Source organism: Mytilus trossulus, chromosome 10, assembly GCF_036588685.1.
Source record: "Mytilus trossulus isolate FHL-02 chromosome 10, PNRI_Mtr1.1.1.hap1, whole genome shotgun sequence".
In the NCBI taxonomy this organism is placed as follows: Eukaryota; Metazoa; Mollusca; class Bivalvia; order Mytilida; family Mytilidae; genus Mytilus; species Mytilus trossulus.
Window position 1 is genome coordinate 12,902,573 of NC_086382.1, and position 19,795 is coordinate 12,922,367.

At 30.0% G+C, this 19,795-nt stretch overlaps 1 protein-coding gene across 1 annotated transcript in view; it reads left to right on the plus strand.

Moving 5' to 3' along the window:
- LOC134686872 (zinc finger protein aebp2-like) overlaps nucleotides 1-19,795 on the plus strand; it is a 44,188-nt gene that overhangs the window by 1,770 nt on the left and 22,623 nt on the right. Inside the window, exon 2 of the mRNA XM_063546688.1 lies at nucleotides 19,280-19,363. Within this exon, the coding sequence (XP_063402758.1) occupies nucleotides 19,280-19,363 (84 nt within the window). The remainder of the gene's footprint in view (nucleotides 1-19,279; nucleotides 19,364-19,795) is intronic.

The following is a 19,795-nucleotide window of genomic DNA, read 5'->3' on the forward strand; positions in this document are numbered from 1 at the left end:
AGTGATACAATTTATATGTATAACTTGTTTTGCTTCCTTCTGGATATCTTTTGATTAGATTTGTTGTTTTGGGTGCTGCCTCAGTGAGCCAGTCATTGAGGTTTACTCCACAACTCCTTTCATCAACATAATCAATGTTCTACATGTACAATGTAGATGTTGACATTTACTTTTTCTTTTTTCTACAATGTGCATATTTTACATTGTCTCATCAGGACCTTTTATAGCTGACTATGCGGTATGGGCTTTGCTCATTGTTGAAGGCCGTACGGTGACCTATACATGTAGTTGTTAATATCTGTGTCAATTTGGTCTTTCGTGGATAGTTGTCTCATTGGCAATCATACATGTACCACATCTTCTTTTTATATGAACATTTGTAGATTCTTTTAACATGTTTCAATAAAAAAAAAAAATCATGAAGGTCAGAATGACCGTCCGAAAATGTACATGTATGTTACAAGATATTGATTATTGACTGTCTGTTGAGTTTTAAGTATAAATAAAAGCAGAAGATTAATGTTTATTTTTATCAAGAAATTCATAACAACATAAAACATCAGAAAAATTACATTTTGGTTCAGTAATTTTTATGCACTTTCATTTTACTTGCATTTTAGACTCTTCTTTTTGTTTGGCAAAATGACATTTGTAAGTCTCCAATATATTTGTGATAGGATCAGCTGGGTGACTATGCTGTGGCATGTGTGATACTGAATGTTACTTTAGCCCTGACTGCCCGTAATTATTTTTATGATTCTCTTCAGTAAAAGTTATTTCCCTTTTGAGAAATATTCTCATATATTTTCCACTAGCTAAGAATGTAATAATTCAATTTGCTGTGAATTAAAAGGATGTATTTAACAAAACATTTAAGTAAATTGTTCATGATCAATATCTGTAAAAAGCCCAAATGTCATGATACACATACAAATGTAGACAGTATAATGTAGATATAAGATAGTGTTGACAGCTGTTGATTATCAACACGCTGGTACATACATTTTGTACATATATGTATATATATATATAAACATGCGTACATTTTGTTAATCATACATGTACATGTATCATGTATGTATGTGCAACAATATTGAATTGGATTTTGTATTTTAATTCTCTTGTACAACTGTTAAAATTTAAAGAAAAGTTTTAATAAATTATGCATGAAATTGCATAAAATTAAATTGTAAATTGCTTCAATAAATCTCTGTCTACTAAGGCTAAAATAAAATGCATATTAACATTAATACACATGCATACCATCTGCTTATATGTGAAAAAACCCTCTTTGTTGCATAATCATAATAGCTATCATATTTTTATCAATACATTATACATGTATAAAAATGGATATTTTATTGGACAAAACTACATATAATAATTGGTGTACTTAACAAGGAAGCTATACAAGGTTACAAAAGTGTTGTTGCTGTGAGATTTTAATTATATTTTTTATATTTTACACTTCAAAAGTTGTAAAAGTGTTGACTCTAAATGAAATATTGTAACTATAATTTTAAGATATTTATTGGAATTTAAGAGTCATTAATTATTTGTCTTTTTTATGTGTTGATCTTTTTGAATCGGGTACTAATGTATACTCAAGGAGCATAATATATATATATCAGTATATTAATTATAGATATATGTACATGACACTACATTGTACATGTAAAAATGCAAGGAATTATTCAAGACTGGAATAATTTTGAATCCTGGTAAATTGGAAAATTGATAAGGATTATTTTGAAAACTAACCCAATTTAGGTTGGTTTGTTTTATGAAAACTAAAATTATCATTGTCATGATTGTAAAGTAAAATTAACCTTAGCTATGCCTGTAATTGTCTAACCCTCATTAAAGGAGCACTAGCTACGATATATATAAAAAAAATTAAGTATATATTTTTTTAGATTAATCATTAATTAAATTGGAATAATGAAATAATAATTTGCTTTTAGCAATCAATTTGCTCTAATTTTGTTGAAATAAGCGATTATACATAATTTTTGACTGATTCACTTGCAAGCGAAAACGTCATCATCATTCTAACCGGTATTCATGTGAACTTAACTTAACCCCCTAGCTAGAGACTGACAACGCATGCATTGTACGTGAACTGGTTATTTAAAGAAAAAAAATGTCAACAATGAAAGTGAAACTACGGTAAATCATTTGATTACTAATTCGATCCACATAAATTATTTTTTATACTGTTAAAAACAATGAGTAACTTATATTTTTAATCTATAAATTCAAATCAAACAGACCTATAAAAATCCAATTGCACGTGCTGGTTTAACCTATTCATATCTTTATTTGTGTTTACATCGCTTATATGGTCATCTGAGGTCAAATCGATAGTTAATTAGATGGCGTCTGGATTTAAATACACACGAAACGAACCTACATATCATCTTCCCCATGCTCTGTAAACTGTTTATTTTAAACGTTTGATAGATTGGATAAATGTTTTACATTGTTATTAATCAAATATGAGAATTTGAGTCAAATTGGTGACCATGAATTTGACAGCTAGTGCCCCTTTAAGTAAGTTTATTTTTCATCATACATTTCTTAATCAACATTTAATGTTAATATAAATTTTTCCAGAATTCAAAATCATTCCAGATTCAAATAGTTAATTCCTTGTTAAATGTGGATGTAAATTTGAGAATGGAAATGGGGAATGTGTCAGAGACAACATCCCGACCATAGTACATGTATGTGTATATATATATCATTCTCTGGTTGGTTTGGTTAGAGTTATGTTATGATTTTATTTCATGGTAAACCACAGCAATCCTTTGTTGACACAATTCTCAATCATGATTAAGGTTTTACGACTTTTGGTAACTTCACCCACACCAGGTCGGAAGAAGACACCAGGCTTCATACTTGAAGTGTCATATTATACTGTGACGTCCAATAAATTTTTCATTATCATGATTATAATGTAGTTTTTGTGCCGACAGACTAGCAGTCACCTTTAATATGAAATTAAAAGTTTAAAATTGACTACTATCAGTTCAGGCCTATTTAAATAAACTATCCTTTTTTTGTAACCATATCCTGTCCATACTATTTACAAAATGTATAAATTAAAAAAACACACACACATAAATCATCTACATGTATATGTATTATTTATGAGTTGTGTAATGTATTGCACAAATATAAATTAAAGTCATTTACTTTCAACATATACTGTTAAAATTTGTCAATTTCTAGTTCATTAACTTTCAAATATTAACAGTTGTAATTGCAGTAAAAACTTTTCAGTATTACATGTACACATTATAATTTAAGAAGCTGAAACTGGCCAAGGATTTTTTTTGCATTTTTATGTTGCTGTCTTATACAAAATAAATCCCATATTTTTCTATGTACTTGTCAGATCCATATTTCAGAACTATAAAATTGGTGAAAATTATACCGCCATTTCTAAATCGATCAATTTTTACATGTATAAAGTCAAAGTGTCTTAGAACTTGTTTGTACATGAAAAGAACTAAAAAATGAATCCATATCTTTTTGCGTAAGTAAATTTGAAACACAAAGAACTTAAAGGTGAAGGTTACTTTTTATTATGGGGCAATACCCTGTCTGTCTCCTGTCCAATGACCTTTAGATCAATAACTAGTTCATCATGAATCCTCATCATAAGTCTAATGACCCAATGTAATCAATACACAGAAAGAGACTTTTACAAAATGTGTATTTGTAGATCATGATCATTCTGAGATAACAGAAGTGCTATTATGTCAATTATATCTGGATAATAGTATTCATGAACAGACTTGAAAAAAATCGTAGTTTTTCTTTGAAATCTCTGAAATTGATATGAAACAGCACTGCTCTACATACTTAATGCATGATTTTGCATCTTAATATTTTTTTCTTTTAAGTATTTTACATTAGCTTTATTGAGGATTTACTTCCTGTTTAACTGGATTCTTTAAATAGCTTAGAACATATCCATTGAAAACAGGCAATTTTTCAATTCTCTATTGTTATACCTTTTCGTGTTTTTTAAGTTCATTTTTCTCGTCATTTATTTTTTTGGTATATTTATTAATTTGGTCCATTTTCTGTAGAATTGGGCAATTGGTCATATTCATAAGTTTGTAAACCCCATCTAAACCCTCATACTCATCCTGATCAACTAGCTATATATAGTTATATATTTTTTTCATCTCTTACAGATTTTTAATCAAGTGTCTTGATCGATTGTCGGTAACAAAAGAGTTCAATTTATTAAACAGTTAAAACTTGCAATAATAGTTATGTAACATCTAAAATGCATATGTATTGAGACGACTTCATAACATAGTGAATTCGACAGTTATAACACAAGACAAAAAGCCAAATGATGCAAGCCTGTAGAGGTCAACATTGGGTCTTCAAGATTTCAATAACTGACAAAATTCTATGTAATATGCCAACCCCTCATTTTAAGAGTATACAATGTACCTTGCATTGATATGACAGCAACCTAGCAATACAAAATAATCAAAAGCCATGTAACAATGAACAAATGAATTATACAACTTTCTAATCTTTATATCATGCTTATAAAAGAGCAGTTATTTTGTTACTTACAGTATATGAGAATATAATTTGATTTAATTTAGAGAAAAATGTTTGAAATGATACATTGATCCAGTAATCTTAGATCACATTGCCCTACATATTTAGCTCTGGGTGCAATACTGTCATTAGCCTACAAATTATTGACGACATTTATGATTTAGCCGAATTTCAACCTTAAAATCGCATGTTGACATATTTAAGCATCGCTGCAAGCTTTGTATTGCAGACGTCATATGCTCATTTGTATTTTTTATTTATTGTATTTCTAATGATATCCCATACTTCAGTGTAATTATAGTAATTTTGAAATGTCATATATTTAGCTATAAATCTGAACATAACAAAGCAAAATAACCTCATTATCAATAATTTAAAAAGAAATCTGTGATGTTTTTTTTTTTATATAAGTAAAAAAAATTCATAGGGGAATTAAGAAACGGATTACTTATCCTGGTAAGTACTGAAAATAAATAACTTCGGAAAAGACAGAGTGCATGAAAATGAATACTTGTCATAATTTGAGGAAACAAATGTGAATTAATCAACAAATGAAAATGTATGATAAATCCTGAAAAAATCCTTACATTAGGCATTTGGTTACTATATGTCCAAAAAGATAAATACGTTTGGCCTATGTTAGTCTTGTATGTTTTTTAATTTTGCCCCATTTAGTGGCATTATGTTTTCTGGTCTGTGCCTTCCTCTATTGGTTCGTCCGTTCGCTGTCTGTTACCGGTCTGTCCGTCCCACTTCAGGTTTAAGTTTTTGGTCCAGGTTGTTTTTGGTATCATCTTTATAATTTTAATGCCAAATTAGAGATTTTCCCTCATTTTCATGGTCCCACTGAACATAGAAAATGATAGTGCAGATGGGGCATCCGTGTACTGGAGACACATTCTTGTTTAATATTGGTTCATTTATATGTTTTGGAATTTAGTAAGATGTTCATTTTCACTGAACTAGAACACATTTTTATTTAGGGGCTAGCGTTGAAGACCCATTGGTGGCTTTCAGCTGTTATATGCTGTTTGGTCTGGTTGTTGTCTCTTTGACATATTCCCAATTTCCATTTACAATTGATATATATATATACATGTATATGTTAAAGACTAACGTCTAATTGAATCATTACGGTAGATTGATGTACTCTTAGCTTACAATTTACATACACATTTTGTATCCTTAAATGACACATGTTAAGAATCTGTCACTTTAGAAATAAAAACAAAGAGGGTTGAGTTATATATATACATGTACCATTAATTTTTCCATATCAAAATTTAACCATCATGACCATAGAGTGTTACGTTTCATAAATATGTAAAATAGATGTACATGGATCATATACAATTAATTTTCAAAATGGAAAAAAATATATTTATAAGTCTTGACTCGCATTCTGGCATTAAATATGTCTGTTACAGCTATTTTTGGATGTTCCAATTTAATAGGACATTTATGTAATAGTGCACAAGTCACATCCAATAACATTATCTGTTAAATCAGGCAGAAATATCTGACAGGAAACCAGTTCTGTAGAGTTATGTACTGTATGAACTTCTGACCTAATAAACACATTAGCTAATGTCTAATGTATTATTGGTACAGAATATGGACAGAAGCCCTGTAGTGGCTTTTTAAAAAGAGGGTTAATTTGATTTTAGAAATTATAATTATATAAGAACAGATAAATTGTCCAAAATATTGACTTTATATGCTGAACATGGCATTACATCTCTTGTGGAGAGTAAATGTCTCATTGGCAATTATACCATATTTCTTTTTTACATGTAATAGATATATGTTTTTTTAGGGTAAAATATTAGTGTCACTGTGTCACTGTGTATTGACATAATTAATATGGATGTCAATCAATTTTGTACTTTTTACCAAGATCTTTAAAAATGCATTGAAAAGGTTTTCTTGACAGGCTAACATTACAGTTCAATATTTACTGATCAATGGTTAACTGATTTCTGTCTGATCACACCTTCAAACATTGATCACACCTTCAAACATTGATCACACTTTAAAGCATTAGAAAAAAAATGTGAAAGATACCAAGCACATCGTTGTGTACGTCAGACTCGCTTTTAAACACATAGATCTACAGAAAAATTGCCAGTGACTCTGAAATTTTAAAGTTAAAGGCCAAATAAAGTATGAAATTGAAGAGCATTGTGAATCCAAAATTCAGAACACACTATTTTTTTAAAGTGTTATATGGTCATTTCTGATTAGAATCTTTTAGATTTGTTCATGCTTGAACAGTTGTTTTTATACCCACAGTTTTCTGAAGATTATTTGTTGAGTCTCTATCAGGTTAATCAAAGATTTAGGTTTTATACATCTATGGGTTAATATTGCTCCTAAAAGTCCTGTTTCTTCAATTTGTGGAAGATGTGAATTTTCATACAATTAATTACTTATGTAGTTCCATAAACTATTGAAAACTCATGAGAGTCCTGTTTCGTGTGTTAATCAGAACAATTTGAAGGTGTTAACAATACGTGTAGTCTGAGACAATATGATTATCAAATTCCATTCGGTTGTTTCTCCATATTTTAGTCATGTGTGAATGATACATGTATATATATTTAATTAAAACAGAATCAAATTATGTATTGTGGGAGGAAAATGTGACATGCATGCATAGTCTACTATGCTTACACAATACTTTGTTATGCAACTTACTCATTAAGGGGGAAGTAACTCTCAAATGTTGCAATAAATCATTCAATTAAAAGATCATTATTTCTAGATTACTGGGTATAAATGAACAGGGCCACTGTGAATTTTGGTAGTATCACAAGATCAGCAGACCTTGGTTTTGTATAAGTCATAAAGTCAACATCAATTTAAAGAAGATTAAAAATAGATTTAGCCCTTATTCTTTACTGACCTATTCAATGCTTAGAAAGGTTGCTAATATAGGCTGCTAAGTGTAGATAAATTATCAAAAGATGAGCATGCTGAAAATTCCTTCTATTCTAATAACATTGCCAGATAGTGTCTTTGTAAAAGTCAATTTTCATTATCTCAAATTTTTAAAAGTCATTAACTACAAATACTCTTTATTCAATGCTAAGAAATATGGCTTTTAGGCAATAGTAAATATCTTATAAAATACAAACGGAAATTGCTGAGCATGCAGAATATTTTCTTTGATGTGAGCGGTTCACTGTTACTTCCTGATATTGATTGCATTATATCTCCTATTGATTAGATTCTACAGATTTCTAGTGGCTGATGGGCTGTAACTACATATGTGTACGGTACTTGAATTGATGGGGCATGTTTATACATGTTATGGTTTTCAATGCATTAAATACTGTACTGGGTCCGACAGAGTATTAACAAGATTACCTGTACTCATTGTGCATCTTGGCTAGTGTACCTATTCATATAGACTACAAAGACTTTCTATGTAGAGTGGGTTAGCAGTGTAGGACAGTCGGGCCAGCCAAAGGCTGGCCCGAAATTTTTTTTTGGGCCAGTAAAAAAATTACTTCACAGGCCCAAAATGTAAATTGGTAGCCCAATTATTTTACTCAATTATTTTTCCGTGTTGAGCCATAAAAAATGAAAAAAAAACAAATATAAATTGATGTTCTTAATTCTTCAATCAAACCTTGCCGACACATATTAACCCTGAAAAACCCATTCCCAGTCTGATCCAGTCTATATTGTCACTGAATTAATGATACCTCACTGTACAGTCCAGTGCCTTATATCGATCAATATAAGGTTTTGAAGAGGAAAAAGTGACCTCTCATTCCATAAGAATAGCGAGAAGTGAAGTTCCATTACTGTGTCGGTTGCATAGTGATTTCGTGCCCATCACTGAAGATTTTGTTGTTGCGTTTAAAATTAAACAGTTTTCTGTGAGTTGATCTATAAGAAATAGAACTGGGAATTTCCGCAATATTCTATCCGGTCAGTCATTTCCAAAATTTGTATTTCAGTCCAAAATGTCAGTGCAAAACAAAATCAAAGACATTTTATAGTGGGTCTCATTGGGGTCTAAGCGTGACGCAGGATTGCCGATTTTTGTAAGCGTGAAACGTGAAAGTCGTGAAAACGGGAAATGAGGTCTTGCGGGACCCGGGAAATGACAAAAACGTGAGAATTGCTTACGTATATAGTGTAAGCGGGATACGGGAATCTGACAAAACAGTAAAGGGATCCGGGATCGGAACCCGCAATGAGACAACCTTTATAAGTGTAATATTTTCTTATCACTTGTTTCTGTCCTTGGGGGTTTACTATCCACAATCGTATGAAAAATAGTTTGACAGCTTATCAGTTTTATCTGCGTTTGTAGTCCGAGATTACTCTGACGTCCGACAGAGTAATCTCGGACTACTGCGTTTTGAGTTCTTTTCAGAATTCCCTTGTCCTTGTTTGGTTTAGCGGGTCAGACGAAATTTTACTGTCAATGACTGTCGTTATCTTTTATAAAACACAGTTGTTTAGCGACCACCATTGCCAGTAAAGCCTAAGCTTTTTTGACCCACTAAACAAGCAATATCACGCACGATGTGTTTGTCATTCGCCATGTTAATATTCTATTGCACTTATTCTTCTTCTGTATATCCTTCTAATTATGGAACACCTCTTCAACTTGTACGTTTTTAAGTAACGATGTGACCAGAGGATTCCCGAAAATGATTGTTCCGAAGTTGGGGTGTGTTATTTATAGGAGTAATTACGATTTTGAGAAAAATAATGCACTCGCCCAATGATTTATTTTTGGGTCAGTAACTATCTATCTTTTTACAGTTTCTAATCGCCCAATCAAGGTTTTGGTCGCATTTGGCGACCAGGCGACCGGCTGTGTCCTACACTGGGTTAGTAGGTAAAACGTTTATCAAATCGACTAGCCATTTAAAGAGGTTGTAGTGCTATAAAAATAGAATTATCTCAAATGTGTTAAATAGAAAGTTATATATATGTATAATAACTGAGACCATGATAATTAAATGCTTTGTAATATTTCCTCGATCAATAGATAGATTTGTATATTTCTGTTTGAATGAATACAAAGGTTGATTTGACTAGGCAGTTATCAGACGGAAATTTATACATGTTTGTAAACGTTATGTCATGAAATGTACGTTTGTAAGTTGTCTATTGCGACATGTGCTATTTCATAAGACTCTTGCTATAGAAGTGCAGGTACCATTGTGTATATTTTTAAATCATAATTTACTGAATGAGCAGGAATAAATTTATTAATATGATTTTGATGGTGTTTGTCACAGACTTTGTAACAGCAGGCTGAATTGTATAGTTGATTGTTGTAAAGCTTCAATTAAATGTCTGGTTCCACTTATTTTATGCATATTCAAGATGAAAAAATGTATTGGAAATGCAGATGAACCTTATCACGTAAGCTATTCTTTTCAGCCAGCTCTAATGCAGGAAAATGCTTAAATAAGCAAAGAGAAATTATATATATATATATTTGAAAAGTACATAAAGATGAAGAGTAGACAGTCTAATTAATATCAAAATATTATGTTGTGGTTTTATTATTATCTTAAATCACCAAGTTTTAAACCAAAAATGCAACCTAAATGAAATCAAAATAAATCCGGTATATGAAAATGAAACTTTTTAGGGAGATGGGTCCCCAAACTGAACCTTGAGTGTGATGTAAATATAAACTGTAATTTGTATATAACTGCGATGGGGTCGATCAGACTGAACTGTGATGTATCATATAAATAGTAGAGAATAGAGTGGTGTCAACCGTTGATGGAAAACTATATAAGGAATCCCAAAAACACAAGTAACCCACAGCCTCTGACGAAGGTCCTTTAACGGACAGAAACAGGTCTGGCTAATTATCATCAGGCGCTATTGTCTAGTTAGTAACGGCATATATTTTCCTATATTTTATCATATAAATAGTAATTGGATCAAATGTTTGCCGACAACAGAAGCAGGATACCAGGAGACTGTAAAAGTAAAGTCATTTATTGCTCCATCTTATCTGTACACCTGTATTTGTATAGGACAATGTACTTTAGTCTCATTTGGATAAAATACTTGTATGCTACACATGTATCAAAGTTGGCTAATATAAATTTACAAATCATTTTGATGGATATGTAAATAATGGCATCAAAGTGAAATTTACATGCAGGTGTAGGAGTATTTATTTATTGAAAGCAAAAAAGGTCAAGGTCATTCATTTTAATTTATTACTAACTTGAAATAATCTCTCTCCTGCTGGTATGAACCATGTAAATTTATTCTGAATCCCTTATTTGATATATATCAATAGTAACTTGACCACTTGGCTGATTTGATTTATTATATTAAACACAAAAAATGTTTTTTAATGCTAGTTGAATTTTAGAAGGAAAGTTGTCCACCTCAGGGCCAGTTAAACATATTATTGTATTTCTATCCGAAGATCATGCAAGAATGGTACAAAAGTAAAAGTGACTTCAGTGCACCAGTCTTCACGATGAACTTTTAAATCTACAGGCACGGAGCTCAATTATTGAAAATTTTTAGTTAGATTCTGTTGGCCTGTAGATATAACCGATCTTTACAGGCTCAAGAGCAATTTTACAAGCCTGGGCTGCCAGGGCTGCCACACAGCGTGAAGACTGGACTGCACAGATCATAGGATACTTGGAGTAATAAGGTTACAATATTCACAAAATGATGATTAATTTCAAAGTCTTATAAATAAGTATTATAAGATGTAGAAAAATTATTTGCTACTATCACCTAAAATTATATTGCTATGACAAATTTCAAAGAAGCCATTAATCTCAGATTTAGTCAAACCATTTACTTATGAAAAGTTTTCATTATTCAAGTAAAAAGATTTGATATATTGGAATCAGATGTTTTGGACATAAGTGTTCTTTGGTTTCCGTGTTTTCTATTTCTTATAGTTTAAAGTCACTGTTCACAAAGCATATATGATGTACTTGTATTATCTTTTCAAATTTATTTAACTCCTCTACCAGAATTTAGAATTATTGATTTAGTTGCATAATACAGCTGCAAGGATAAAACTTAACAGGTTTTTCATGTTCCTTCAATTGGTAAATTTGTTTCTTTATATTTAGCATTTCTGAGAACTGAAATAGATATGTAGGACTACAATATACAATTTCTTTTGAAGTCAGCTGAGCTAATAAGATAAAGAGTATAGAAAGTTTTGTCTTCTCAACCTGAGCTATATAATTTCGGCTGTTGGTTCTTGCAGTATATTGTGCTTAAACTTTAAAGATTAACCATGCATATTAAAAAGGCAAACTTCAGTTATCTTAAATTCAAAGCTAATTTTACAGATTGAAGTTTGTGTAAACATGCAGTAAAGAGCCTTTTTTATAAATGCATTTCGATTTGCTGACTGGTTATTTTTCTTAACCTGAGCTTTGTCATTTTGTCTCTGGTCCTTGCAGTATTATTGGGCTTATAATTTTAAGACTAAAAGGCGAACTTCAGTTATCTTAATTCAAAGCTAACAGACTGTAGTTTGTGTACAAATGCAGTAAAGAGTGTTTTCTTCATAAATGCATTTAGATTTGCAGACTAGTTATTTTTCTTAACCTGAGCTTTATTGTTTTGTCTCTTGGTCCTTATGCAGTATATTAATGTGCTAATAATTTTAAGACTAAAAGGCGAACTTCAGTTATCTTAATTCAAAGCTAACGGATTGTAGTTTGTGTAAACATGCAGTAAAGAGTGCTTTCTTTATAACTGTATTTAAATTTGCTGACTGTTTTGTCTTCTTAACCTGAGCTTTATCATTTTGTCTCATGGTCCTTGCAGTATATTGCGCTTATAATTTTAAGACTAAAATGCAAACATGAGTTATCTTAATTCAAAGCTAACAAATTTCAGTTTGTGTACACTCACAGTAAAAAGTGCTTTCTTAATAACTTGCATTGAGATTTGCTGACTGATATATTACTCAATGTATGTCACATTATATAATGGAAATTGACTCACAAATCTAAAGTTATTATGTCAAATCAATAAGCGAGATCGTAATCAGAGACCAATGTAGTAGTTAAATAAAATTATGTTTTGGACACCACTAATTGTGTCGGACCTAAATTTAGACATGTGACACATTCAGTCAGGGCAGACTGGTTTTAGGTGTTATTTGACGGTAGTTTTTTGACAGTTGTTGGATGTACATATTAGGATGTCCTGCATGAAGGACTTATATTGTTTTGCATCTTCAAACCACCAGACAGTATTAAAATTGTACTTCACATCAAAGTAGTAAAATTTTATCTTAGTCACAGGATGCATAAAAAAGTTGACTTTATTACAAGTATACTGCACAACTAAGTCACCCTGTTAATTGAGAAACTTAAGAAAACCTGTAACATTTGGCAAGTAAAGTAGGGACACAAATCTGGTGTTCCCTCCCGAGAAATTTCAAAAAGCATTCGGGCAAAAACAAAATTATCGCAGTGTCTAAAATTTTGCTAAAATTAATTGATAAACAAAATTTTATAAGAATCCTGAGATAATTTCATTTCAAATCGAATCTGCAGTTTTATTTTAATAATAACTCATATAACATCAGGGCACCCTGATGTAATAAAGTTCTTCTAAGAAGTTTGCCAATATTTTATCAATTTCATAACACAATAATGTTTTACAATAGAAAATTTGAATAACATTTTTATACGCATGAAAAGTCAAAATATCAAAAATCAAAAAAGGAATCACCATTGCATGAGGCTTAGGTCCAAATTGTGAAGTCCGCAGTACTAGTCTGTTTTTTTCTATTAGCTTCATAATCTGACAGCCAGAACAAGGGACCTATTTTAAATGTTTATAATGTCTCTGTTCTATTTCTTGGAAATACTACAATATTTAAGTAACTTGTAAACATGTACAGAATTATATACATCTACAAGATTATTAAAGCATTTTCCCAGTTTATAGTAGGGAGAGATTTGTATATCAAAGGTAATATATTCCATTACAACATGTTATCATTCATTTTCTGTTTTAAGCAAAGGACCTTACAAAAAATTAATAGTATAATTTTGACCTTTATAAACTATATACTACAGAAATAGATTTTTTTGAAAGAGGTTGGTGACATATTTATTAACGTACTACACCACTTTATAACTCTCTGATCTCAAGTCTTAATAATTTAACTTTGATTTAAGTAACATATATATATATATATATATATGTATACCAAGACATGTTTTAGAATAGAATTGTCAGCTCCTATGGGTAAGAGCACAATTATTTGTAATGCATTTTCTATAGGGTACCAGTTAAGTGTTCAAAATATTTTCTTAAGAATAAACATCCTGAGAAGATTATAGGTTTTGAAGATTTTACATTTATTTAGGCTGCATTTGTATTCATGTGTATTTATTTTTGTGGAATATACCTACTGCAAAATTCGTGAAAATAAGCACACCGCAAAAAAAAGTACATATACAGTACATTGTACATGTACTATTAAAGACTTGCTGCAGGAAATGATTTTGTTATGCTCTTTCTGAACTTAACTTCAATTTATATAGATCAAAAAGTACTTAACTTAAAGAGCATCAATAATTTAGGACAAACATATTATGCTGACAATTTTCATTAACATGACATAATTAAAAAAATGTAGTTGGAAATATTTCCAAGGCTGAATTACACAGGGGTATACCTTGATTTTTCGCTCTGTTATTAGACCCATAGCATGAAATTTGAAAAAAATGACTAGTGAGCGATTATTTGTCTTATTTTGATATTTGTAGTTTAAATAAATTACCCATACCAGTATTTAATTTTCATTTTTTCTTTGTCTTGAAACTTTTTTTTATAATATTTTGATATTGAATAAGTAAAGGTGTCAATAAAACTGGAAATTTTTCAAAGATGTTTTTTAACTTTTTATAATCTAAATTAAATGATATCTGTTTTCGCTTATTGCGGCAGTGTGCTGTTACAGTTTTTAAAGATTTTTTGGCATAGATTTTAAACTTTGTGTAAGATATTTTGATTGACCTGGGTCCAATTATCTGCAGATGTGGATGGATCAATGAAATCAGTTTCTGCTCCAGTAACAGCAGACGACATGTTTATTACAGATGACCTTCACCTGTTGTCTGCTTACTGTGTCAGCATTGGAATTACCTGGATTTTGTTTGATCTTCTGTGGGAGCACAATCTGAAATGAGATATGGATGAAAAGTAAAGATAATGTACAAATACTATTACCATGGTATACATGCATTTTAATGTTTTAATTTAAACTAAATTAATGGCCAATGTCTATACTTTTGTCACGCTTCTAAACATATTTTGTTTAGAAAGTGTAATACATAATTACACAATTTTCAAAAAAGGAAAATTATCTGATCTTAAAACTTTTTCTATTTAAAGCTTATATGTGCACAAAGAAGATATATATATATATATGACAATTTTATTTTCCCAGTGAGATTTAAAGAGTGTTAAAAATTTATGATTTTCTAAAATACCTTGTGCACTTGTCCTAAAAAATTAAAAATAATAGTAAAATTCAGTAACTAATGGGCATATTTTAAAAGTTTTCAAAATTGTGCCACTAGCTATAGGTAACAATTGTATTTAAAAAGATATCTATATACCTGAATTTTTACAAACACAGACAGTCTCAGTAACTTAATGGACCTGTCCCCCATACAAATCATTATATTAACATGTTTATGTATCATTTGCGCAAGACTTTGTGGCAAATAAGGAAAGGATTGTTTCTGAATATTAAATATAATGCATTTTATTTTATAAAGGCTGATCATATAAATGTTATGAATAAAAGGAGATATGTGGTAAATATAAATAAAGACGTCTGATTATATTAAATTACATTAAAAAAAATATATATATATAGATAATTTGGATTCTTTATTCATTACATATTAATCGCTGCATCCTACAGTATGATAATCAATAATTTTATTCTTTGTTGAAAGCACTTAATGGCAAGTACAGTTGCACTATTACTGCTATTATCAAATGCTTATACAATGTACATAAAATTGAGAACAGCAGAATGTGTCAAAGAAACAGAGACAACAACCCTACCAAAGAGCAGAAAACAGCCACAGGCAACCAATGGCATGAACTTAACAGCACTTTGAAAACACTTAGAGAACACTTTGTCTGGGAAAACACGTCTAGTGCATTTATTTCCTTAAATTGTCACAAATACATTTCCATTTCCTTTTGTGGTAATGACGTTTGCAGAAAATCATTTGTCGGAAGCAACGTAATGTCATTTAGTATTAAATCGATAAAAGTTTTAACAATTTCAGGAATATATTTAATTGTTTTTCAACAAACTGTAAGCAATACTTAAATCAATAGGAAATAATAAGGACTAATCGAGTCTGGCTGCATGTTCTAATTATATTCTGTGCATTATAATAACTTCCAGAAGCAATTACATTTGTACCTCTTATATATATATATATAAGGTGAAGTTCTAATTAGTTCTTATAATTTTTCTTGAATTTAAGTTGCAACTTAAATTTGTTATTTAAAATTAAAGTTTGTCTCTTATCCATGCTAATATATATATATTTAACAGATATGTTCTCAAGTTAGCATTTACATATAATTGTAATGTTTCATGAATTTCATGAAGGACTTCGATGAGATTTAAGTTTTGTGACTTACTTGCAGTGTAACCCCTTTAAATAAAAGAATTTTCATTAATTGTTATTATACTTATCTGTCTAATTTTAAATGTTCATTAATTTTTTGACACATTTCTGCAGCTTTGTATCAATTTTGAAAAGAATTTTTAAAATAAACGACTTAGATATCCTAAACTTTCATTTTATCATTATAACAGTTGGTATAAACGGTGAAGTTTGGATAAAACAATCATAAATTATTTAATTTAAGCGTTTTTTGCCAAGCCTACAACAGTATAGGGATTTGTGGTCTGTGCATTCTACCATTCATCTATCTGTCAGGTAGAAGGTTGAATGATTGGTTAAAATTTTTGTGGTCACATAAACTTGTAAATTTTTTTAACATAGAAAATATATATATGCCGCAGATTACATGTAGGGTTTTGACCTAGATTTACCAGTTCCAAATTTAAAAGAGTTTGAGGATCATGTTGTTCTTTGGACATATTTTCTTGTTTAATAATTAGTTTATTAGAATCATGTTCTATTTGGACCGACAGTGCACTTTAACGGAGATAAACAGATGTAAGAGACACTTCCTTGTTCCAAGCATACTTCAAACATTACTAATTTCTTCATCCTGGAAATATTAAATATGATTTTTACAATTTCTTTGTTATGCGTGAATGTATGTGGTAAGGATTTTAATCCTCTTTAAACCAAAAGACAAAAGCACTTGTGGTTTTCTATTTGTTTATAATATCTGCTCACAGCTTGTGTGATGTTAGATTTGGTTGAGACAGTCCATAAAAGCAGAATGCTGTAAGTTGTTGATGCTGAGTATTTATCGGAAAAAATTTAATCTTTAGGGAAGATTTTCCAGACAGTATATCACATCTTTGATGGCTTTAGACAATGTTTATTGCTCTTACAACAATGTTAGTTAATTGTTAGGGACTTATTTTGTAATGATTTAACCATGTTGTTTTTTTTTAATTTTGAACTGAAATATTCATGTCATATATGAAGTATTTGAGGTCTGAGCAACCTCTTAAATATTGCTTAATGAGTAAAGAACAGAACTTTGATTTATTGAGAGAGTTGCAAGAAAAAATAATTCACACAATGGCAAAGATAGCCAACATGTCAAAACTGACGAAGGAAATCATTTGTGTTGAAAAAAATAAGAACGTATAGTTTTATGCAACAATTGGCTTTTATATCTTTTCTAAAGTTGAAAAGAGGATTTATTGCAAAAGACAAACATAAAATGTTAATAGTTCTTGGATGTTTTATTGTTGACTATTTTTCTATAATTGTCTGGTATTATAGCACACATTTTTCTGAAAGGGACACCTTTAAAACTGCTAAAGTGTTACACTAAAGAATTGATTTTGCCAATTTAGGTTTGTAATTTTTTTCATTCTTGAGGTAAAAGTTCGACTGCAAAAAAGTAATTTCCTGAGCCATAAAAATCACTAAAGACACAGATTTCATTATACATTTTGTGTTCAATAGATTATATTTTATAAATCAAGAGAACATGATGAAAATGTAAAGAAAATATTCATTCTCCAAATAAAATGGCAAAATTGTATTTATTTGAAGCTCAATAACAGAAGATTACCGATTAATTTTACAGTAAATAATTATTGACAAAAAGTAGAAGATGATCTAGACTAGTCAGTAGTGTCTCTTTTTCACAAAAAATCTTAGGATTCAAATTGATTGTAAGTTATATTGATATATTCATAACTTACTAGTATTTTTCTCAAATTGATCGTAAGTTATATTGAAATTTTCACGACTTACAAGTGTTTTTTTTTCTTTAATTGGTCATAAGTTATATTGAAATCTTCATAAAACACTAGTATTTTTTCTCAAATTGATCGTAAGTTATATTGAAATCTTCATGACTTACAAGTGTATTTTTTTCTTTAATTGGTCATAAGTTATATTGAAATCTTCATAAAACACTAGTATTTTTTCTCAAATTGATCGTAAGTAATATATTGAAATCTTCATGACTTACAAGTGTATTTTTCTCAAATTGATCGTATTAGTTATATTGAAATCTTCATGACTTACAAGTGTTTTTTTTTCTTTAATTGGTCATAAGTTATATTGAAATCTTCATAAAACACTAGTATTTTTTCTCAAATTGATCGTAAGTAATATATTGAAATCTTCATGACTTACAAGTGTATTTTTCTCAAATTGATCGTATTAGTTATATTGAAATCTTCATGACTTACAAGTGTTTTTTTTTCTTTAATTGGTCATAAGTTATATACATGTACACTGAAGGTATTCATGACTTACAAGTATTTTTTCTTGTTTGATTTTTTGTGAGAGTTGCAGAGTATATACAATACAATCGTTATCATGTAGGAAGTATAAGAACAGTTCTCAGTTGTTTATGTAATATGGAGGACAGATCGTGATAACATATTGATAAAATATGATGTAAAAATGATAAATCGTCAATTGTTTTACGATATATAGATTAAAGAAGGAAGTTATTCCTACATTGATTTCTGCCATTTATATGTACATATAGGGTAGTTTTCAGTTTAATTGGTTGTTGATGTTTTAAATTTCAACCCTCTATATATATTATTTAAATATTCAACTTATCTAAGGATGTGGAATTGCAATGGGTTTGTATCACAGACTCTTTTGAAAGATAGAGGTTCCAGAAAATGTACTGGTCCAGTACTACTGATTATACATACTATTTTTTCAAAAGCGTACACCAAGATGTTTGATAATGTTGTCATAGCATTCCATGAAGCAGTGGACACCAAACAATGGTATTTTTTTTACAATTGATTGATTAAACTCTACAGTCTAGATCCTTTAGTTTCTGAAAAATAGAATTAGCGCAGGGAAAGTATTAGGTTAGGTTTAGTGCAGTGTGTTACTTCTGTCTAAGTTAAATTAATGTAGCAAGATCGTATCTGTTGTCATCACTGTTATAATTTGCTATAAATGTTTAAAACAACTGTTTGCATGTCTATCTTTTACTTATTTTTTAAAATGTTATTTTTTAGGACAATCACAGAAGAAAAAGTCCAGAAACAGTTAGGTCTATCATGCCTTGATCTCATTACAGTGAAAAGAAATGGTGATTCATGGTAAGTCTATCGACATCTAGGGCATAAAAATATACTTGATACAATATAAAAAACTTTTAGATGAGAGCTGGTATATAAAGACACTTGTGTATTAGGTATAAGAAGATGTGGTATGAGTGCCAATGAGACAACTCTCCATCCATGTCACAATGTGTAAAAGTAATTCATTATTATAAGGATAAAATACAGTCTTCAACAAGGGGCTTTGGCTCACACCCAAGAGCAAGCCATAAAGGGCCCCAAAATAACTAGTGTAAAACCATTCAAACGTGATATTATTGATTACTGTTTATTGACCTTGAGATTTCTTTTAGTTTGTTGTGTCAATAGGTTGCTGTCTCATTGTCATTAACTATTCAGTTTAAAGAGGCACATACATGTACATTTTATAATTGTTACAATATCTTTTTCCAGATTTGATCTTCATGTATT